Raw genomic sequence first — 24,208 nt, forward strand, 5'->3', positions numbered from 1 at the left:
TTGTAGTTAAAAGACTTTCCAGCTGGGGAGAAGAGGCTGTCACAGAGCACAGAAGCAACGGTGCATTTGCCCTGTCAAAGAAGGGGTCACTCACAGGGACCAAAAACAAACAAGAAGAGAAGAATAATTCTGAGCCACATGAAGAAAGCATTTCAAGAGAGAGACGCAGTCAAGTATAGATGATACACAAGGGGAGCCTTGGTCATTGGATAGTTACTAGCAGAGTAACTATCATTGTTGACTCTGGCAAAGAACACAGTCAGCATGAAAGACGGAGTGGAGTACATTCCAGGAAGACATAAGAAAATGGGATTAGATAGAGCAAGAAGGATCCTGCCTTTTGAGGAAAACAGTGAGTTGAGTAGGTAAGGTCCCAATTGGTAGAAACAGAGAGCAAAGAAAACCCTGATGTTTTCTGTCTCCCAAGAGCAGAAATATTCCTGTTTTTCAGCCAGAAGTGTGGTAGTGATTGGAGAAGGAGTGGTGGGGTAGGAACGAATCGGGGAAGGGGGCTAAAGGAAAAGTCAAGTCATCCATTGCCGGAGTTTTCCTTAAAGTAAATGTAGCAGGTGTTGATAAAGCCATAAAAAAATGTGAGGTTGGTCTTATGTGGGCACATATGACCTAGGCAAAAGCCACCTAGCAGATGGGCAGGATCATGCTGAGGTGATTGTAGTTCATGTTCTTTACATGGCAGGAGTCAAAAATATAATACTTTTCTCAAACTAATCCTCTTATCAGGATGGTCGGTCACTACCATCAGTGCAGGAATACCCACAACCAAGCATGAAGACGCGAGGCTGCCAGCCATCTGACGGCATCCCCATGTCAGAACTGAAGGTCCTGTTGCAGCATCATTCAGGAGCCACAACCCATCATCTTCATCACTCGCTGGGTCAATTACGAAGCTTTGTCTCCAGCCTGCCTGTCTCCACACCACTGATAATTTGAGTCTTCATCTTTTCCTTGGCTATTCTACCCTTCCAGCTCTCTGTGGAAAAACTGGCTACACCACTACCCCAGTTAAAATGATCAGTGGCTCCACGATTTCCTTAATGGAAAAGCCTATGCAAAGGCAGCAAGCTAATGTTCGATGCATTTTTAATAGGACTTCTCAATCTCTCCTGGCCTCCTTGGTTTATTCATATGTTAGTTTCCCCTTAACCTTGACGGGTTTGTGTTAAGTCCATCAGTACACACCTCAGGCTGTGGTTAGTTTCAGACTAACCACAGAAAATACAATATTTTTCCTATGCATATATACCTATGATAGAGTCTAATTTATAATTTGTTGTCTAAATTAGGCAACAAAAATATTATATAATAGTTATAACAAAAATGGTTGTCCCTTTCAATGATACTAAAATCAACATACACTCAAATGTTTTGTCTTAGTTGGTGTGATATTTGCAAATAGCCTATATATATTCTCTGAACCTTATCTCTAAATTACTTATAATGGTGTACATAATGTAAATGTTATGTGAAGAACTGTTTAGTAAATCATGACAAGGAAAAACGTTCATGTTTCATACAGACACAAATTACACATATATATATAGAGAGAGAGAGAGAGAAAGAGAGAGAGAGAGACAAGAGAGAGGAGAGAGCAAGAAAGAGAGAGAGAGAGCAACCAATATAGTTCAAAGTCTGGCTTTGAACTCTTTGTTCTTTGATGCTTCTGCTTCAGAGTGTTGGTATTACAGATATACACCACCACATTCAATCTTTTTTTTTTTTTTTTTTCTTTTGAGACAGTGTTTCTCTGTGTAGCCCTGGCTATTCTGGAATTTGTAGACCAAGTGGGCCTCCAACTCACAGAGATCCTCCTGCCTCCGCCTCCTTGAGTGCTGGGATTACAGGCACGCGCCACTGCTCCTGGCTCCCCGTACCCAATTTTAAAAACATTTTGATGGAACCTGCGGAGGCAGAGTTGGAGGATATGGAGGGTCGTGACACTATGGAAGATGTGAATCTCTTCGTGAGGGTTTGTCAATATATACCTACACGATTAGACGCGATGAAGTGACTGATGTAGGTGCTGTGATGTAGCATTAGGCTACCAGATCAGGGTTACAGGAAGGTGAGTACAGACAAATCTGATAGCCCACAGGGCGGCTTTGGTCCACTGGAACTATGGGTGGGGTGACGTTCAGGGCTGGACTAAGCAGGAACCATCTTTCATCGCACTAAGAAATTAAAATTCATAAATCATTTATTTCTGGAATCGTGCAGCTAATAATTTTCAGACTTTGCCTGATCAGTGGTAACCGGAACTTCATAAAGCAAGCTTACAGGTAAATCGGGACTCTTGCCATATCCTGTTTCCCGACCCAGCATTTGCTTTTTTTTCAGTGCTAGGTTTTTCTCTTCTTTTCTCTTCAAGTGTTCTTGTCTTTTACCTTTTCGTGAATAATCCATGTTTGTCTTTCTTCATCTAGTGGTCCTCAAGGAGGCTCTGCTGACACCTCCGACCCACCCCAAGGGTGGTGATTTCCTACTTACTTTTAAATTAGTTTTAAAAAGCCATCACTCTTCTGTCCTGTTTCCTTTGGGGATCATGTTTTTTTTTTTTTTTTACTCATTCCTGTATCCCAACTTTTCAACACCGTCTGAGTAGGTCCTTAGAGTTCATGACCTGTTTTGGGAATAACCAAAGGATGACTCTAAGCATGAGCCCCAAATCCTGAATTTTCTGCTACACCCCCCGTCATTACTTTGCAGTGGAAATTAAAATGGACCACATGAGTCAAAGTGTGTGCACTGGCTTGATCTTGCTATCTGGCTTCTGAGAAGTAATCAAACTCCTTGGAAGCAGAGTTAAAGAACTAGGGGTTAAGGCTTCCAGGTTTCCAGGGTTCGGCCCTCGATGCACCCTGCGCTCGCGAAGGAGGTGGGAACTCCAGGCTGTGGCCCCGCCCACAGGCGGGCGACGAAAGCCGCAGGACTCGAGGGCGGGGCCTGTGGTGGGCGGGGCGCTCGGGGGAGGGGAAGGCGGAGTCTCTGCGCGGTGACCCCGCCCCGGGGCGTCTCCGGGCGCTGGGTGGGCGGGGCTCGCGGCGTGGAGGTCGGCTTCCGAGGCCGCCGGGGTGTTGTGGTCGTGGGCCCCGCGGGTGGCCCGGGTCACCGCCGGCGCTTCGGCGGCCATCTTTGCCCGCGCCGGGCTCCCGCGACGGGAGGGGCGGCTTGCAGGCCGGAAACGGCTGTGCGGCGGCGGCGGCAGGTCAGTGAGTGCGGCCCGGAGCGAGGGTCGGCGTGAGGCCCGGGGTGGCGGCCGCGGCCGCTTCCTCGGAGCCTCGCCCGCGGGTGGCGTCCCGGCCAGCGGGACGGCCGCGGCGCCAGGCGGCCGGCGGGCCTCGTGTGGAGCCTTGGGGCGGCCGCGTGGCCGCCGTCCTCCGTGCGGCCGTGCGGAGCCGCGTCCCCCTTTGCCGAGCTGCTCAGCCTGGCGTCTGGACCGTGCGAGCCGCGGCCAGATCCCTGCTGTACCCGGAATAACAAGGATGGGTTCCCGTTGTGCCCTCCTAAGTCCTCGTTAAAGGGCCTGTCACCCCGCGAGCCGCGTTCGGTACCCACACGAATGTTACACGTTCCTGGGGAGGAACGAAGCCTCTGTGCGCTTGCTCAGGCAGGCGACTCTTGCTGGCTGTTTCGGATAACTATATTTGAACGAAAATTTAGATGTGTGCAGTGCCCCTTTGGAGTTGGTAGTGCTGCAGATTTCTTGAACCTGCTGTGGTACGGCGATTCAGCGCGGTAAGGAAGTATAGCCAAACCCAGAAAGCATATACTTGTATTTTTTGCGTTATTATAATATATTGCACTTGTGTCCGATAGCCACGTGGGCTTGGGATGCGTTTTAAGTGTGAAGTACAGACTAGATTCCCAACGTTTAATACAAAAATTGTAAATATATATATATATATTTTAATTTTTTTACGTTGGTTGTATTTTTTAAAAAAATATTTTTTGATTTGACAGGTTAAGTTAAAAGATAGTCTAAATTTCATTTTTTACATTTGGAATGTGCCTGATAGAGAATGACAGGTTGTGGCTCGCCGTGTTCTTTGTTTGTTTAAGTGTTATGGATGGTAGTGGTGAACAGGTTGTCTCTGGTTTTCATTTACTGATAACTATTGACAGGAAATGAATTCTTATTAAACTTGAAGGTGGCAGAGCGTGGTGACGCACAACCTTAATCCCAGCACTTGGAGAGGCAGAGGCAGGCTTATCTCTGTGAGTTAGAGGCCAAAGTACTACAAAGTGAGTACAGGACAGCCAAAGCTACACAGAGAAACCTGTCTTGAAAAAACAAAACAAAAAAACAGGAAAAAAATTTCAAAAAAAAAAAAAAAAAAAAAACCTTGAAGGCGAGGACCTAAATTGTTGCCAGCTCTTATCTCTTCCACGGATTTTGCAGTCTCCAGCATCTGAAAGCTGTAAAGGAACTTTTATTTGCTTGTTACATTTGTTGTCTTGGAGGCTAATTTGTTTTGTCTGCTTCTAGACTCCATACAGTCCAAGGTAGGCCTGGAATGTTTTCAACCTGAGGCTTCTTGCTTAATAAGCTCACCCTTTCTTACTGAGCCCTGGGCTGGCTGGTTCAATTCAGTTGTTCAGGCACAAACTCCTCGCCCAGCTGATTTATTCAATCTGGCTTTTCTCTCTACCCTTGAATTGCTCTGCTTGGCTTCAAACTAACTCCAGCAGTCTGCTCTAATCCCTTGGCTCCTTCTCATTCTTTGGCTCATTCAGTCTTCATCTGAGTTCTCTCTCTACAACCTGTCTGTTACTGTCCCAGTAAATCTCTCTTACTCTGTGCATTGCCCATTAATTAGCTTCCCTTTCCTTTCTCATCTCATGAGAGTTGATCCAATTCTGTTAAATCTTCTCTGATTTCATCTCTATTTCTGCCACTTGAATAGACATCACTTCCAAACATAGGTGCTTCCTTTCTACAAATTAACTTTACCTTCGTTGTTTGGGATTAAAGGCATGTACTACCACTCCTGGATCGAGGCTTTTCTTTACCTGAAACTTGCTTTATACCAGACTGGCCTTGAACTCAGACCTGTTTGCTTCTGTCTCCTAGATTAAAGGCGTGTATGTATTCCATCTGGATCACACAGATCTTTAAGATCTTTGGATGTGATCTCTTGCCAGAGCAACCATTTTCTGAATTAAAATTCCTCTACTGAAAGCATTCACTTCCAGGAGTGGTTGAAAAATAGTAGGGACACCAACATCTGTTTTAAGCGGAGAACTCATCATCTTTGATGATAGAACTTTGTGAAGTGGAAGTTATATAGATTTTACCCAAGTATTAGGGACTTGTAAGGGTCTAAGCTAATTAGTGGTTGAAGAATTTCTGAGTCTTTATTTGTTTATTTGTTAGCTCTTCTCCAGATTCCTTTTGTATGTTAATGAGTAAGAACCCCCTGTATTGTGTGTTATAACTCTTTAACAGGATGGTTATAGACAGATTGCTTTTTCCAGGGCCATCTTTGTAATGTGCAACCAGCCTATGCAGTAGCATAAGCCCCCAGTTCCATTTAGAACTGCTGCAGTTTGAAGCTCTCTTCTTGACGTTTTTCTTTTGCACAGGGCACTGGTCTAACTTGGAAGCTGACAGGCCTGACGTAAGAACCGAAACTTCGGTTCCTGTCTCCAGCCCCTCAAGAAATGAGGATTTATTAGTTCTTTTTAACTCAAAAGTTATGTGATTTCATTGTTAGTGTCATAACTTTGTGAGCAGTAATAGTATTTTACAAGTATAGCATCAGGAATGCTGATTGGTTCTTCACTGAGTATCAAGTAAATCAAAACATTACAGTGTCTTAGTTTTATGTCTGTTGCTGTGATAAAATACTTTGACAGAAGCACTGTCAGGGAGGAGGGTTTATTTTAGTTTACATTTCCAGGATATAGTCCATCATTTTAGAGAAGTCCAGGTGACAGAAACTTGAAGCTGCTGTCACATTACTTATGTTGTCAAGAGCAGGAATCAGTAAATTAATGTGTGCATACCTACTGGTCAGCTACCTTTCTCCACTCTGACAATTCAGGATCCTCTTGCCTACTGGAATAGTACTGGAATAGTGGTACTGGAATAGTATCACCCACAATAGATTGGTCTTCCTCCTTCATTTAATATAGTCAAGATCAATGCCCTATAGACAGGTGCACCTGCTAACCTGATCTACACAGTCCTTCACTGAGATTGATCAGGTGCTTCTGGAGTAGGTTAAATTGGCAGTTAAAACTAACCATCACATAGAGTAACATTATTGTTTTTTTTTTAATTTACTTTTATTATTAGTTACATTTTATTAACTCTGTATCTCAGCTGTATCCCTCTCCCTCATTCCCTCCCAATCCCACTCTCCCTCCCTCATCTCCTCACTGTCCCTTTCCAAGTCCACTGATAGGGGAGGACCTCCTCCCGTTTCATCTGACCCTGTTTTATCAGGTATCTTCAGGACTGGCTGCAAAGTCCTCCTCTGTGGCCTAGCAGGGCTGCTCTTCCCTTCGGGGATGGGGTGATCAAAGAGCCTGCCATTGAGTTCATGGCAGAAATAGTCCCTGTTCCCCTTACTAGGGAAACCCACTTGGTTACTGAGCTGTCATGGGCTACATCTAAGTAGGGGTTCTAGGTTATATCCATACATGGTCCTTGGTTGGAGAAACAGTCTTATATAAGACCCCTGTGCCCAGATATATTTGGGCCTTGTGGAGGTCCTATCCTCTCCAAGTCATATTAACTCCCCCTTCTTTCATATGATTCCCTGCACTCTGCCAAAGGTTTGGTTGTGAGTCTCAGTATCTGTGTTGATACACTGCTAGGTAGAGTCAGAGGCCCTCCGTGATAGACTCCTGTCCTGTTACTTGTTTTCTCCTACATCCAATGCCCATCCCATTTGTCTTTCTAAGTGAGGATTGATCATCTTACCCCAGGTCCTCTTGTTTATCTTCTTTAGATGTATAGATTTCATTATGTTTATCATATCATATAGTTCTAAATAAGTGAATATATACCATGTGTGTCTTTCTCCTTCTGGGATACCTCACTCAGAATGATCTTTTCTAGATCCCACCATTTGCCTTCAAATTTCATGATTTTCTCGTTTTTAATTGCTGAGTAGTAGTCCATTATGTAAAAATACCATGATTTCTGTATCCATCCCTCCATTGATGGACATTTGGGTTGTTTCCAGGTTCTGGCTCTTACAAATAAAGCTGCTGCAAACATGGTTGAGCAAATGTCCTTGTTGTGTACTTGAGCATATTTTGGATATATGCCTAGGAGTGGTATAGCTGGGTCTTGAGGAAGCACTATTTCTAATTGTCTGAGAAAGCACCAGATTGATTTCCAAAGTGGTTGTACCAGTTTACATTCCCACCAGCAATGGAGGAGGGTTCCCCTTTCTCTACAACCTCTCCAGCATGTGTTGTCACTTGAGTTTTTAACCTTTGCCATTTTGATGGGTGTAAGGTGAAATCTCAGGGTCATTTTGAGTTGTCTCTCTTGATGGCTAAGGATGTTGAGCATCTCCTTAAGTGTTTCTCTGCAATTCTATATTCCTCTGCAGAGAATTCTTTGTTTAGCTCCGCACCCCATTTTTTAATTGGATTGCTTGATTATTCTGTGTGTTTTTATTGGAGAGTTGAATCCATTGATGTTGATTGATAATAGTGACCAATGAACGTTAGTTCCTTTTATTGTGGTCTTACTGTGATTCATTGCTTGTTTTCTTTTAATTTTTGTTGGGATGTTATCTGTATGCTGTGTTTTCTTGGGTATAGTTGTTTTAGTTGGATTGGAGTTTTCCTTCTAGTATCTTCTGTAGGGCTGGTTTGCTGTGTAGATATTGCATAAATTTAGTTTTGTCATGAAATTTTTGTTTTCTCCATCTATGTTGATTGAAAGCTTTGCAGGGTATAGTAGTTTGGGTTGGTATCTATGGACTCTTAAAGTCTGCATGACATCTGCCCAGTCCCTTCTGGCTTTCATAGTTTCTGATGAGAAGTCTGGTGTGATTCTGATAGGTCTACCTTCATATGTTACTTGGCCTTTTCCCTTGCTGCTTTTAATATCTTTTCTTTGTTCTGTATATTTAGTGTTTTGACTATGATGTGATGTGTTTCTTTTCTGGTCTAGTCTATTTGGTGTTCTGTAGGCCTCTTATATATTTATGGACATCTCTTTAAGTTGAGAAAATTTTCTTCTATGATTTTCTTGAAAATTTTTTCTGAATCTTGGGAGCCTGGAGTCTTCTTTTTCAATTCCTATTATTCTTTGATTTTGTTTTTTTATGGCATCCTTGATTTCTTGGATACTTTTGTGTTTGGGACTTTTTTGATTTTACTTTTTTTTTGAGAGAAGTATCATTTTCTGTAAGTGTAGCTTCAGCACCTGAGATTCTGTCTTCCATCTCTTGTATTCTGTTGGTGATGCTAACCTTTGTGGTTCCTGATCTTTTCTCTAAGTCCTCTAGCTCCAGGGTTTTCTCAGTTTGTTTTCCTTATTGATTCTAATTCTGTTTTCATGCCTTGCACCATTTCCTTTATCTGTTTGAATGTCTCTACGATGGTGCCTATTTTTTTGTTCATTTCCTCTCTATATGTCACTAATTGTGTCTCTACTTGTGTCTATTTGTTTGGCTATATTTGCCTGTGTTTCTTTGAGTATTTTGTTCATTTCCTCTTTCTTTGCCTCCACTTGATTGGCCAAATCTTTGATAGATTTGTTCATTTCCTCTTCAACTGTCAGTATTTGTATGGCTATTGTTCTGAGAGATTTGTTTGTTTCCTGTTTATGTACCTCAAATAATTGGGTAAGCATAGCTTTAAAGTAATTTTCCTGTGCATCCGATGAATTGGAGTATCCATCAATTTTGGGGGTTGCTGGTGAAGCCATGATGTCCTGATTTATGTTGGATGTGTTCTTTTGCTGACCCCTGGCCATTGGCTTATCTGTAACCTTCCCTGTTTGTTCCTGGATTCTGCAGTTCAGACTGGTACTGTCTCTCTCTGGCGTCTGGAGAATTCTTCAGGAAGCTGAGAGAGGTCCCGTGGCCTCAGCATGTTCGTTGGTGCTTCAGCTGTACCTGTGGGAGGAAATTCCGCGGGCGTAGAAGGACAAATGCGGCTGTGGGTGTGGGTGTGTGTAAATATGTGTGGAAGTGTGCCCCAAGGGACAGAGTGATAGAGAATGCTGGACCCTTGAGTATGTGGGAGGGGCTCTGCCTTGCAGGCTTCTAGGGGGTTCTTGTGCATGTGCTGTAGATGTAGCAGGTGCCAGTGATAGTCACGGTGCTATTTCCAGTGTTTATCCACCTTAACTCCGCAGAGCAGGGGCTTTGATGTCCCAAGAGTCCCTCTGTTTCCCACAGTGGGCGTATGGGTGGGAGGGGTCTGATGCCTGGCTGCTACTTTAGAAGGACCCTGGGGCTCTGCAGACACTCAAGGGTGCACTCATTCTTAAGCAGGTCACATCGGCAAGGATCGGATTATTCAGGCTCTCTACTTTTCTGGTTTGGCCCTGCTTGCAGGAGGACTGACAGGTTCCACCAGCTCAGTGCTGCTGTAGCCGCCAGGTTAGGAAGTCTAGCTGTAGCTGGAGAACAGGGATGCTGGTCCAGATGACTTATGGGAAGTCCTGGGGGCCCCCACTGCTCTCCAGACCTGGGAGGCCTGGCGCCTGGTGTGCCTATCTTGTTTGGCACATGTGCTTGACTTTGATGGCTATATAGCCTATTATCTGTCACTGAGGGTTTGGGCGGGCCATACAGTCAGTGGCCGGGAAACCCTGCAGAGTCGGTATGGCCGCTTGCAGACCTGGGACACAGGGAAGATGGCGCCATGGATCCGGGACTCCAGGGCATGTACAGCTGGCAGCTGCTGCTGAGGGGCTAGGAGCCCTGCCTCTGCCGCCACTGTCCCCAGGCAATGAGCTCTGAGCTGAGAATCTTGGTGAGCCGACTGTGCCAAGGCCCGAAAAAGGGGAGTGCCAGGAGATCAAACGATTGTTTCTCTCCTTCCCCAAACAAGTCCACGGGTGACCTGAGACCAAAGTTCTCACCTCGTGCGATGTTCCCTCTCGTTTAGAAAGCCTCACAGTCATTTCCCTCGCTTCCACTCACCAACTCAGGCGCTTTAGCTCCTCTGCAATCAGAAACTGTGCACACTAGTCTCCATCTTGGATCCCAACCTTATTGTTTTTTTAAGACAGGATTTCATGTGTCTGAGGTTGACCCTGAACTCTTGATCTACTTACCTTCACCTCACAAATGCCAGGATTACAGGTTTACACCATCGCACCTACCTTACAGGAACACTTTTGAATTGCATTTTTGAATTGGACTTTTCTACATGGAATCTAAGGTGTTTTGTTTTTATAACCATATTTAATTTAGATGAAGAGTAAGATTATAGCATGGAATCCTAAAGTATTGAAATCTTCTTTTCTGTTTTTTTCAAGGACATAGCAAGAATCTCAACATGTTTAAGAAGCTTCCTATATTTGTGAGAATGTAGGTATGGTCATCTCTCATTCTAGGTGGTATCTAGTTGTTGGTTTTTTGTTTTTTCTTTTTCTGTCTTAGATGATTCATATTATGTGATTTGCCTCCCTTGTCAAACCCTATTGTATGTGTCTGTTCATTAGTATGCAGCTTTCTTAGAAAAATATTTTATCTGCCCCTGTCTATCACTGTATTCTCAGAGTTAAGAACAGTACCCAGAACATACAAGGTGCTAAATAAACAGATGCAGAATAAACAGAATACAACGTATTAGAATGATCCCTGTTAGGATGTCTTACTTACTTTTTGGCCTCCCATCTCTAGAACCAACTATAACAGCTTTGTTCTTAGCGTAGAGTCAGGTTCTACAAAAAAGAAATGTTGATTCTTCTGAGGTAGGAAAAGGTAGAAGTATGAGGAAACCATAAACTTTAAAATAACAGTTGTGAAAAGTGTTCACGGACCCCTTGAACATATGCATTCACTATGCAAATAGTAACAATCCACTAAGTGTCTGGTTGTGTGCTGTGCACTAGAAGTACAGTGGAAGCAAGATAGTTCATGTTTTGTCTTGGAAGACCTAATCTAGTGGAAGAGACTCAGATGCATGTTTTAAAGAGAAAGAGCACTAGTCAATGAGAACGAAGAACATAAAAGTTGAGGCCAAGAGTGAAGAGCGTTAGCTAGGGAGAACATTATTTGCAAAGATAAGGTGACTGGGGAAAGGAGTGAATTCCAAGAACTAAAAAGAAAAACAGTGTAGCTAAAACACAGCAAGTAGTGTATGCCAGGAGGTCAGAGCTACTGGTAGATGCTGAAGGTATTTACAGATTTGTTAATTGTGTAAACTGGATGCTTGTGTTATACAATAATTATTCTGGCATGGAGAGCTGACTCAGTATACACTCAAGAAGACATAAGTTGGATCCTCAGAAGCTATGTGAAAAACTGGGCTTGGTGATGTACACCTATAATTTCAGCATTGGAGAGGCAAATTCAGGAGGATCCCTTGGGTTTGTTGGCCAACTAGTGTTGCCCAATCAGTGAGCTCCAAATTCGGTAAGGGACCTTGCCTCAAAAAATAAAATGTGTAAATTGAACTGGGTGGATTATCTTGAAAACCAGGACAAGAATTTGGGAGGAGTTAGAAGGAAGAGTGAATATATTCAAATTAGGTTTTTTATATGGAATTCTCACAAGAATTGATGAAAGCATTATATTAAAAAAATAAGGTGATAGAAGAACACATCTAACATGACTTGTGGCTCACATGTTTGCATTGTGTGTACTCAATTGTACACACAAACACACATATAAACCATACATGCTCACACTACGCATGACACAAAGATAATTTGACTTTTAAAGAATCATAGTGGAAAGATGAATTGTTGAGCTAGTACCACAGTCTAGAAAGTATATGTACCTTGATTTCTCACAGTTAGCCTATAGAGTCTTGAGAATACCTTCATTGTAATACCCTGAGTCTAGGAGGGAAAGATGTAAATAATTGAGATAATCTAGGATTAAGGAAAGGAAAACAACAAAGTGGAAAAGGAAATAAATGAATTAAAAGTGATATTAAGGTTAAAATTGAAATGACTAATCCTAAGCTTCAGAAGTGTTAAAGAAGAAAATAAAGCCATTCATGAGACTTTCTAAATGTTTTTTTCTAGTCATCTAAATTATATGAGAGCAGGAAAGATGGCTCAGCGGTTAAGAACACTGATCACACAGAGGACATGCATTCAGTTTCCAGCACCCACATCAGGTGGCTCAAAACCACTTGTCCCTTCTTCTTCAGGGGAGCCAGCACCTTTTCCTGGCCTCTAAAGGCTCTGCACTAATGTGTACAAACACTCAGACATGCACATATACACATAATTAAAAATAAAAATCTCTTCAAAGTTAAATAAATGTGTTGTGAGTCTATGAAATTCTATATTGAGAATTTGTGTCTAAAAATGTTTACAAGATCAAGAGTTAAAACAATTGTGCTTGAGTTGAAAATTTATCAAAATACATCTGTTAGGAATGTATGTTAGTCTCTATACCTGATTCTTGTAGCAGATGTAGGTAGACTGTTTACCTTCTAAAAATTTGGTTGTACAAATATAGTTGCAGTGAGATTTATAAATGTTTTGTTAATTTTGTATCTAAACTATTTTTGCCAGCTTTTGGGAAGCACTTAATATTTGCATACAGTCTTATCTTTTCAAACAAGATCTTTTTCTTTTTTAACTATTTGAGTTTTAGTCAAAAACTATGTAGGCTTATAGAGTTGAAAATTAAAAGCCTCTGAACTCATTTAATAAAGGAATCACTCAACTCATTTTCCCAAAGTAAGTGTTACATATGTACTGCTGATCATAAACAGATGATTTTTAGATGAAATACAATCAAACACACTTAATAATATATTTATGTTAGCATATATTAAATATAATTAACACAGTATTCTCATGGTTGCTGAAACTACTTATGAAATTAAAGTTGATGTTTAGATTTAAAAAATCATTTTAAAGAGACTATTCGATAACATTATAAGGGGTCCATGAAAGAGTGAATTTTGGGACTTACTAATCTAAATAACTTTATTATTGAATAGATGAGAAAATTGTTCTAAATTTAGAATATAAATCTTATGTCTCCTTTGTACATTCCAGTTTTTATTCTGCCTGGTTCTTATTGTTGAAAATTTGAAGAAACTAATGTTCTAGCATGAAAGTACACTTCAGATTTGTGTTGTTCATTATATATCACACATTTAGTTAAATTAATAAAATGTTAGTGAGTTAACTAGTGCTCAGTAGCTGTCTGTGGCTTGGAATTCCCCTATTGGTGCATAGAACATTTACCATAGGGGTTCCACTAAATGCTGCTCTAACCATTGCTTAGGATCACGATTCATACTGGTTTTAAGTTTTCCTCCATTGTGGGTATGGTACTTACTAATTTACTCATCATAGTGAAGTTATTATAACTCAAGATTAATTTGAAGGTCCTAGTAACTGTACAATTAAAGTAATTCGTCATGGGAAATAAAGCTGGGATAGGAGTTTCAGATCTCTACTAGATCACTTTATTGGAGGAAGCGGTTACTCTTCTTTCACCATTTTTAAACAAATGAATATTACCTTGAATCTGTAGGTGGAGAAAAAATACAAATATAGAGAAAAAGAAGGTAATGTGTAGAGAATTCAACCTATGGATTGTGTTTTGTTGATACTTTAAACCTCTTATTTTTTTTTTTTTTAACACTTTCAGTGAATGGATCTGACTGGACTTTCTGAGCTCATTAATAAACATGAGCGGTACCAAGCCTGATATTTTGTGGGCACCACACCAGGTTGATAGATTTGTTGTATGTGACTCAGAACTGAGCCTTTATCATGTGGAATCAGCCGTGAATTCAGAACTCAAAGCTGGATCATTACGTTTATCTGAAGACTCTGCAGCTACATTACTGTCAATAAATTCGGATACACCCTATATGAAATGTGTTGCATGGTATCTCAATTATGATCCTGAATGTCTTCTAGCAGTTGGACAAGCAAATGGCCGAGTTGTACTTACAAGTCTTGGTCAAGATCATAACTCTAAGTTTAAAGACTTGATAGGAAAAGAATTTGTTCCAAAGCATGCTCGACAATGCAATACCCTTGCATGGAATCCACTGGATAGTAATTGGCTTGCTGCTGGTCTAGACAAACACAGAGCTGACTTTTCAGTTCTGATCTGGGATATCTGTAGCAAGTATACTCCTGACATTGTTCCCATGGAAAAAGCGAGACTTTCAGCAGGTGAAGCTGAAACAACATTAGTAACGAAACCACTGTATGAGTTAGGGCAAAATGATGCTTGTCTATCTCTTTGTTGGCTTCCACGAGACCAGAAACTTCTTCTTGCTGGCATGCATCGCAACCTAGCCATATTTGATCTTCGGAACACGAGCCAGAAGATGTTTGTAAATACAAAAGCTGTTCAAGGAGTGACAGTAGACCCATACTTCCATGATCGTGTTGCTTCCTTCTATGAAGGTCAGGTTGCAATATGGGATCTTAGAAAGTTTGAGAAGCCAGTTTTGACTTTGACTGAACAACCAAAGCCCTTGACAAAAGTAGCATGGTGTCCAACTAGGACAGGCCTGCTTGCTACTTTAACAAGGGATAGTAATATTATTAGGCTGTATGATATGCAGCATACACCCACTCCCATTGGGGATGAAACGGAACCCACAATAATTGAAAGAAGTGTGCAGCCTTGTGATAATTACATTGCTTCCTTTGCATGGCATCCAACGAGTCAAAATCGCATGATAGTTGTGACTCCCAACCGAACAATGTCTGACTTCACTGTATTTGAAAGAATATCTCTTGCCTGGAGCCCAATTACGTCTTTAATGTGGGCTTGTGGTCGTCATTTGTATGAATGTGCAGAAGAAGAAAGTGATAATTCATTAGAAAAAGATATAGCAACAAAAATGCGCCTTCGGGCTTTATCAAGGTATGGACTTGATACAGAACAGGTATGGAGAAACCACATTTTAGCTGGAAATGAAGACCCACAACTCAAGTCACTCTGGTATACTCTGCACTATATCCTTTGTCATGTTAACTTTTTGAGGCAAATTGGGTAAACATGCTAAATGTTTTATAATCATACAAATTATATGTAATCTAAATTTCTGAGGTAAAATTGTTTAAAACTGTTGAAAGTTTTAGTTTGTAGAATACGGGCAAGAAAGGTGGTCAGTAAATGAAACTTTTATTTGTGTAGATTCTTATTATGAATTGGCTCCTAATTAAAATAGTTTTAACTCTGAAATATTATGTATAATCACCAGTATTTCCTATGCATTTAAATACTTATGAAGCAGTATACAGAAGATATGGATCAAAAATCTCCAGGCAACAAAGGATCACTGGTTTATGCAGGAATTAAATCAATAGTAAAATCATCTTTGGGTAAGAAAATTCCGTTTTATATTTCAAATACTTTTATAATTTCTGTACTCTTACTTGATCCCTATTTGATTAAAGGTAAGATTATTTCAGGACTGTGTACACAATTATCTGTTATCCCTCTTGGCTTTCTGATTGTATATTTTAGTGAATTGTTAGGTACATTAAGTGTATTTATATGTGGACTGTTTTATGAAAGGAACTTTGATTCTTTGATGTACATAGACCTTTCATAAACCTATTTATGATTCTGTGCTATTTATTTGAAGACCCACTTTAAGAGAAGTACCATACAAATTCATTTATAAGATGCTGATTGTTACTCTGACTTTTATCTCAGCATCTTGTTTTTTAAAGACTAAAAAGATTACTAATTGAAGAAGATTTCTATTATTTTGCTTCCCAAATACTTTCACAAGGACTATGTTATGACATGAAGTTTGGCCTAACTTGGAGAATACCTGGAAATCCTTGATGAGTAAGTGAAGGAATCAGTTGGTTGATAAATTAGTCTAAATTTTAAATTGCTAAACTAAGAATAAAATAATCTCCAAGAAAAAAAAATACTAAAAGCAAACAAAACAAAATACCTTTAAGACTAGCTGCTTTAAGCAGTTGTTCTTACTCTTTTTATTGTAATTGTGATGTTATGTTGTTTCTTAAAATTCAGCCCCTACATTTGATTAGCCTATTTGTACCCCATCCAGTTTTAGAAAAATAATTCATATTATTTAGTTAAAGCCATGTCAGAAAGTAGATTTTCTTTATAGGACTTGCTTTGTTATGTTACAAATAACACAGAATGCATAACATGTTTTTTTTTTTTTTTTTTTTTTGAGTAGGCTTAACATTTCAGTTAAAGCTCCTGCTTCTGTTATAGTGGACTTTCTTTTTGAAGACTTAGAAATTATTTTGATGCACAGTGCTGAAGGATAAATGGATAGCTTCAGATCTATTTCATTTTGGTGTTTTCCCATTAAAAGTATACCAGCAAAAGTAACCTTTATCATAAGAAATAAAGTGAGCAAGTTTAATGAGAAACTGCCTTATTTATTAACAAAAGTTAAAAGACAGGCAGGAATATACCATGACTTGTGAGTTTAAGTACTCACAGGAATTAAGTACTAAGTTGATAAAATTCATAGTATTGGGCAATGAAATAAGAGTCCAGAGTATAGGAGGAATATAACAAGAGAGCAGTATATTAAAAATACTGATGCTTTATGGGATAGATAAAATTGTTCACAGTAAGAAAGGGGAAAATGGTGGTGGGATGGAAGAAACATGGGAACCATGTATTCATGTGGACAAGGGGAAGAAGTCACTTCACATATTAGATCCAATAAAGTAAACCAGCTAAAGAGTACGAAGTGAGATCATCAATTATAAATAATTGAAAACATAAGTTGAACAAGGGAGGATACAATGGTAACTAGCAGCAGGAGCTAATTTAGAATGGAGGGAGGACTGTTTTTGCCTTGGTTTCGGTTTCGTGTAAGACTAAGTGTTTAAATGCTGAATGGAAAAGCCATGTTCACAGCATTGTAGATGGTAACTCTGTTCTTATTGTGTGTATGTGTGAGAAAGGGCATGCACATGCTATTGTGTACATGTGGAGGCCAGAACTTTTGGGAGTCTGTTCTAGCCATCTGCCTTGCTGGGGGAGGGTCTCTGACTGCTCATGAACTTTATACTCAAGTCCCCCAGGCTGTGATGAGTTTCCTCTTTCCACCTCACATCTCCCATGCTGGATTACAGCCTTTCATCTGGCCTTTTATGTGAATTCTGGGGGATGGGACTCAGGGTTGTCAGGCTTGTATATAGGTCTTAACTGCTTAAGGCCATTTCTCCCACCTCAATTCCTGTCTTTTTTAATATGGCAGAAGGTTGTATATAAGGAGGCTGATCAGCTTTTCATTCAACAGAATGAAATTTTGTTTATACTTAAAAACAGTGTAACTGATTTAGAAACTTGTTCAAATTGACTTAAAGGAGTAAAATAGCTAAGATTTTGTGTTTTTGTTTTCTTAAAAACCAAAGTATTCTAATAAAGTATTATTTAATCACATACATTAATAAAATATTGATTCTATTAATATGGACAATACCAGATTCAGTGAATATAGTTTTCCATTTTTGTATTATATATCATTCACAGGTTTCTACTTTATAGATATGTTAAAGTTCTTTGGTTATTAAAATTGTAGTGTAATGATACATTTGAAATTCATGATATTGCATGCTTTTGATAACCCTAATTACCCATAATATAGTTGCCAAGCTAAGAGAGAGTCTGAGCTGCCAGAGTTCAGGTCATTATATTAAAATTGGTGTATTTAAAAATAAGTAACTTGGGGCTGGAGTTAGGAGACATGCCTGGCATGTAGGGAGCCCCAGGTGTAATCCTCAGCACTGCATAAAACTGAGTGTGTTGTTGAATCCTGTAGTCCTGGCTCTTGGAAGAAGGCTCAGAAGTTTAAGCTTATTCTTGGTTACATAATGAATTCAGGGCCAGCTTGGACCACATGAGAGCCTGTGACAGGCGGGAGTGTGAGGGTGGTAATTTTGGTTTGAGATTGTTGCTCAGCAATAGATTGGTACTTAGATACATGAAGTCTTGAATTCATACCCCATATCCAACCTCTCCACGCCCCACCCCACAAAGAAAAACTCTTAACTGTTGATACAGTTCAGTGATAGAGCACCAGCTTAGCATATTCAAGGCCAGGATTTAATCCACAGAACCATACAATAATAGTTTCAAATATAATTTTTCAATTTTAAACAACTTAGCTTACAACTTCTCCATAAAGTAAAAAGGTATAGTTTAAAATTAATACTAACATGGATAATATTTTAGACTTATCACAAACCAACACCAAGGTGATAATCACACAAGTTACCTAAAACTGAATTTTAAGTTTGTGAAGATGGAGAAGTTAGACCTATTTTTACTCCTTGTAAAGTAAGTGTTTAGACTAATTTTTACTTATATATGTAGATATACCTATATAAAGATTTACTTAAAGGTGACAACTAAGTTTTAAATATTTTTCTCTCAATTTTTTTTTTTTTGTTTGTTTTGAAGCAGGATCTATCTATGTAGTCCTGGTTGTCCTGGAATTTACTATATAGACCAGGCTGGTCTGGAACTCCTATAGACATCCATTTGCCTTTGCCTCCCTAGTTCTGTGATTAAAGACATATATCACCACAACCAGTTATTTTTCTCTTTTTAGCGTTTGTTATTTTGATCCCTTGACAGATTAATGTAGCTAGTCATTTTTGGACCCTGTATTACTTTTCTATAACATAGAGTCTTATTGTTTTCCATCACAAAGCTAAAATGAAGGTTGTGGCTAAACTTTTAGTATTTTCTTCTAGAGATCAGAATATTCGTTCTTCTAAATCATGTGGTTGTTTCAGCAATCACAGAAACAGGTTGAAGATACATGTAGGAGGTAAAAGAAAGTTCCTAGGAACGGGAAGGTATTGGATTTAGGTGAGATTTGGTTTTAGATAGAAGAATACACAAATCCTTTATTAATGGGAGTGGTGGTGGTGGGGGAGGCAGTTGTCATATTTGGCTTTAGTGACCAGAGGCTGAGAGTCTGAGGGTTCCTAGTAGAACTAAGTTATGTCCTTCTTTCTGGTTGGGTGATGGCCACGTCTTATCCATGGCTTCTAAAGTTTGTTTACAGTCCTTCGCTAGGTTGCCTTCTCATAGACTTCCTTACCAATATGGTAGCTCTGCCTGCTTTAAGACCAGCTTCTACTGCTTCTCTTCTTGTTGACTTTCTTTAAGGGCTGGCCTGTTTAACACAGGCCTAGACCACATAACTGCCCATTGAGTCACTCACAGTCAATTGGATTAAGGACTTTATCTACATCTGTAAAATTTTTTTCATCTCTGCTATGCTGTTGTTAAGAATGAAATCACAAATTCATCTTAAATTCTAGAGAAGGGCATTATTCAATGGTGTGATTCCCAAGCTGTGGAAACCACTTCATTCTGCCTACAATCAGCAGACTGAATTCTAAAAGCTCATTTATGTGCTATTGATCTAGTTATTTATATAAGTATCATTGAGTTATATATTAAGTATATCATATGTAACTTATAAATTAAGTAAAAAAGTTACTTAATAATATGGACACTCATGTTTATGTGCTATTGATCTAGTTATTTATATAAGTATCATTGAGTTATATATTAAGTATATCATATGTAACTTATAAATTAAGTAAAAAAGTTACTTAATAATATGGACACTCATGTTTATGTGCTATTGATCTAGTTATTTATATAAGTATCATTGAGTTATATATTAAGTATATCATATGTAACTTATAAATTAAGTAAAAAAGTTACTTAATAATATGGACACTCATGTTTCCTACTCCATATTTTTTTTTCCTGAAAAAAAACTTATTTTTGACAATTTGATCATAAAACTTTCTAGAATGTTTAGGAATTTGTTATAGTTGTTAGAATCCCTAAACTTCATGTTTGTATGTTTTTTCTTTGCATTATTATTCTTTATGAAATTTCCTTGCCATTATCACCAACTACTGTGATTTCAGTGTAAATAATGCTATGAAAATAGTTTTTTCATTACAAAAAGGTATTTTCTCTTTATTATTTTCTTGAATTCCTTTGATGACTGTAATCTCATTTTTCATGCATATATGGATAGTTATGCATGTCAGACAGAAGTGGTTTAGCTGTCCCTTGGTAAGGAATATGTGATACAGATACACAGAAGAAGAAAAAGAAAGAGATCAAGTGCCTTAGATCTCCAAGGTAGAGGGCATTCCTTGCAAATAAAACAATTCAGCTGTCTATTTATTGGAGCTTGTGTTCTAGTGAGAGAATAGATGTGAGAGCTTATGTTAAAAGCTGTCTGCAGGACATAAAGAAAACAATTGAGTTAGATAAAAGAGGAATCTGTCTTAGGTTAGAGGGTTGAAGCAGAGACTGTATGGACCTGACCATACATTCTTACAGCAATTGTTTTTTAGTAACTCAACTACAGTGAGTCATTTGGTATACTACTTATTTATGCTATCATAAAATTATGATAAGAGTATGGCTGAGAAGTTGAATATTCTAAATGTTGAAATGTTTACTTGTAAAGAATTGTTTCCTTATATGTTTTAAAATAATAATATAAAAATGTTTTCTGTTTTTAGGAATGGTGGAAAGCAGCAGACATAATTGGAGTTGCTTGGAAAAACAAACTGATATTCAGAACTTAAATGAAGAGAGGATTTTAGCATTACAGCTTTGTGGGTGGATAAAAAAAGGAACAGATATAGATGTGGGGCCATTTTTGAACTCTCTTGTGCAAGAAGGAGAATGGGAAAGAGCTGCTGCTGTGGCTTTGTTCAACTTGGATATTCGGCGCGCAATCCAAATCCTGAATGAAGGGGCATCTTCAGAAAAAGGTATTAGGTTATGTTCTGAGAATTGACAGTTCAGAGAGTCCTAAAGAAAGGACTTTATTATCACTTATCTAATCAATATCTTTTTATTGATAGGGAGAGAATATAGTGCTGAGCAGGAAATATTAGCCAATCCCATTAATATATGCTTTGGGATAGAACAAAAACCTAGTATCTTAAATGATATTTTAAAAATAATAATATAAGAAGTTTTCTAGCATGTATTTCCTTGTTTTCACTTTTAAAGAGAGATCATATGCATAAGAAATTACATTGGAACTGCTTTAGTTTTAAGCACTCTTAAAACAACTGAATATATTTTAGTGTATACTTTAAATGATATTTTTGTTTAGGGCAATATAGATTCTTATGAAAAGCATGTTTTGATCAGGAAAATGTTTCTACTTGAGTCTAATATGTTCTGTGTAGCATAGAAAGAAAGAAAGAGAGAAAGAAGGATGGAAGGAAGGAAAAGTGATAAAGTTTCTTTCTTTAAGAATTTGCCAGAGGATCCTTAGGAAAACAATCATTTAAAAAAGACCTTATTATTATTATTATTATTATTATTAATTATTATTATCAGGTATAGTTCACTTGAAAATTCCTAAGGTGTATATAGCCATTTAATACACGTAGACAGTCATTTCTGAATATTTAGAATACTGAATTCTTACTTGTTTTGGCTCACTTTTAACCCATTGTAGTTCAGTTATACCATAAAAAACAACAAACAAAAACATGAAATTGACTAATATATTTAGTTTCATTCTAAAAGTTAAAAAAAGTTAATGCTTTGCCCTGAGCATCTTTACTTTTGCTTCAGGGAATGCTCCGGACATTAGAAAAAAAGAACATATAGGAGACCCAGGGGTCAAGGTGCAGTAGCTCCCCTTCTCCACAAAAAGACTCTGCTTCTAATTTAATTATGCTACAACTTGAAAGCATATTATGTACCTGGAAAATTTGGTATCTGCATGGTTTTATTTTAAAAGATTTAAAACTTAATAGATTATGCAGAATAAGTAAGCACCAAGTATCTTGGAAAACATTTTTGTAAAAGTGAATAACGAGGCTGATAAGAACAGAAAGTGGAGGTATTATTTTATTTTAATTGGAAAAGAAAGAATGGTTAGAATGAAGAACTATAAGAAAGCTGTAAGAAAGGTAGAAAAGGTTTCAGAGAAAAGACAAAATATTTGAGAGAGTATAGCTTTCACTTTTGGAGTGAAACTTAGAAGCCATGTAGAACTAAAGAACAGGTTGGCAGCTTCCTCAGAGTGCTGTGCACCACAGAGCAACTGCTTATGATGGTAATCACTGCCTTGTGTAAATGTGGCTAAGTGCAGTTTTTTTTATAATTCCGACAGTTCTTTTTGGCTTAGAAAACTTTCTAAGTATATTATAATAAAAATACCAAAATACTGTTGTTTTTTCTCCATTTGACACTGTATATAAGGCTATGTATTATAGAATTAGATATAGGAAAATAAGAAAACTTTGAAAATTATGATTACGTGGTAAAGTAGCTTTACTCTGGAATGGCATAGATGACCTTAATGGTAAGGGTGGCACTGATTTTGGAGAGATAGTCTCACTTGTCTTCATTTAGATACCAAATAATTGTATAACATGAGAAACTGCTGGATGAAGAAGTTGAAAGTTAAATGTACTTGCTGTGGAAGTAGCTCAGTGGTATAGCATGCTAGTGGGATTCTGAGTTCATTCTCCAGTACTGCAGAAAAAAGTACTTAAACTGCACAGGATTTACAAGTGTGTATATAAGTTGTTTTTTAAGAATGAGTTTTTTTCTTTGTACTATACCAAATTTAACAGTCTTAATTTTTTTCTTATTCAAGTGGGTTTCTTTTTCATGGGATAAAAATTCACCCTGTGGTTCACCATGTTGAGGATTTAAGAACTGTGGGGAAAGGGGTTATTAAGCTTCTGATAACTTTTAACTGGCTGTATATTTTTAACCTACAGGAGATCTGAATCTCAATGTGGTAGCAATGGCTTTATCAGGCTATACGGATGAGAAGAACTCCCTTTGGAGAGAGATGTGCAGCACGCTCCGCCTGCAGCTCAACAACCCCTATCTGTGTGTCATGTTTGCCTTTCTGACGAGTGAGGCAGGAGCTTATGATGGGGTTTTGGTGAGTTATTTTGTTTCCCTAGATGCTCTATAGTAGAGAACCAAGGCTTATTTTATCTTTTACTGAAGAACTGAGCTGTAGAAATGTATAACTGTAAACACACGCATGCATTTGCTGTTTAAATATTGTGCATATGCACATGCATGTGAGCCTGCCTGTGTTGACAACTGATGATCACTCAGTTTTGGCTGAGGTGTCCATACATCCTGAGTAAACACTGGTCATTTTTAGACAAGACCTAGTTGGAAAACAAATTATATTATCACACTAATTATAATAAACTATATTGTATTTAGTCTTTCAGTCATTTATTTTCTGTCTTGATTTAGTCAAATCACATCATATCTTCCTTACCACAAACTGAGGAAAGAGTAAACTGAGGTTATCTTATCCATTTCAGTTGTTGAGTTACAACATTAACATTAAAACCACTTTGCTTTGTACTGTTTGTCTTCTTTCCAGCAGTGAAAAGAACTTTCTTTATTAAGATTTAGTTCTCTGTTTGCTGTTAGAACATTTCTTATAAAATATGTATTGTTTCAGTAATTGTCATTCTATAAGATTTAAAAAACACGTTTTATTGAGGTATAATACTGAAAATTTGAAAGAATATTACTATCCATTTTGACAATGTCCAGTTAATTTTGTCCATTGCTTTTAATAAATTTCTAGTGAACCTTTCTGACCTCTTCAGATTGATATCTAGGAATGTTCATTTTTAACTGTTATTACTACTTTTGTTAAACAGAAGATTTTAAGTGTTGTATTTGCTCTGCAAGTGCTAGAGAATAACAGAAATGAGAAAAAGAAGTGAACATATTGCTCACTGTTTGAAAATTACATTTCTGTATTTTAATTAGTGTATAATAAGATCCCTTCTTCTCTTATACCCATAGGGAGAGCTGACAAAGAAGTTCATATATCCAAGCCATTTCAAGAATGTATTTAATTTAATGTCTATGTAATTTTATTTTATATTTTTATATTGTTACCATAAGTATTGAATTTAGAAGCCAGAAAAAACTTCCAGTCTTTGCTCTGCCATAGTTTAACTTTAGCCATTCATTTAACACTTAGGGCTTGAGCTTTTTTCAGATATAAAATGGATCCAATTTTGTTATAAACC

General features: G+C 38.2%; 1 protein-coding gene across 5 annotated transcripts in view; it reads left to right on the top strand.

Annotated features, from left to right (window-relative positions):
• Positions 1–3,035: 3,035 nt before the first annotated feature.
• The window catches only part of Mios (meiosis regulator for oocyte development), a 33,225-nt gene continuing 12,052 nt past the window's right edge, over positions 3,036–24,208 (top strand). The window contains exons 1-6 of one of the 5 annotated variants that reach the window (XM_021657467.2): positions 3,036–3,223; positions 10,478–10,533; positions 13,788–15,118; positions 15,389–15,487; positions 20,678–20,932; positions 22,913–23,082. In XM_021657467.2, the coding sequence (XP_021513142.1) occupies positions 13,828–15,118; positions 15,389–15,487; positions 20,678–20,932; positions 22,913–23,082 (1,815 nt within the window). In that variant the 5' untranslated portion in view covers positions 3,036–3,223; positions 10,478–10,533; positions 13,788–13,827. Of the gene's footprint in view, positions 3,224–3,326; positions 3,754–10,477; positions 10,534–13,787; positions 15,119–15,388; positions 15,488–20,677; positions 20,933–22,912; positions 23,083–24,208 lie in introns of those variants that run through there. The other 4 variants (XM_021657468.2, XM_021657469.2, XM_060374129.1 and 1 more) reach the window with 4 other exon arrangements.

The sequence above is a fragment of the Meriones unguiculatus genome, chromosome 21, assembly GCF_030254825.1.
Source record: "Meriones unguiculatus strain TT.TT164.6M chromosome 21, Bangor_MerUng_6.1, whole genome shotgun sequence".
Lineage (NCBI taxonomy): Eukaryota > Metazoa > Chordata > Mammalia > Rodentia > Muridae > Meriones > Meriones unguiculatus.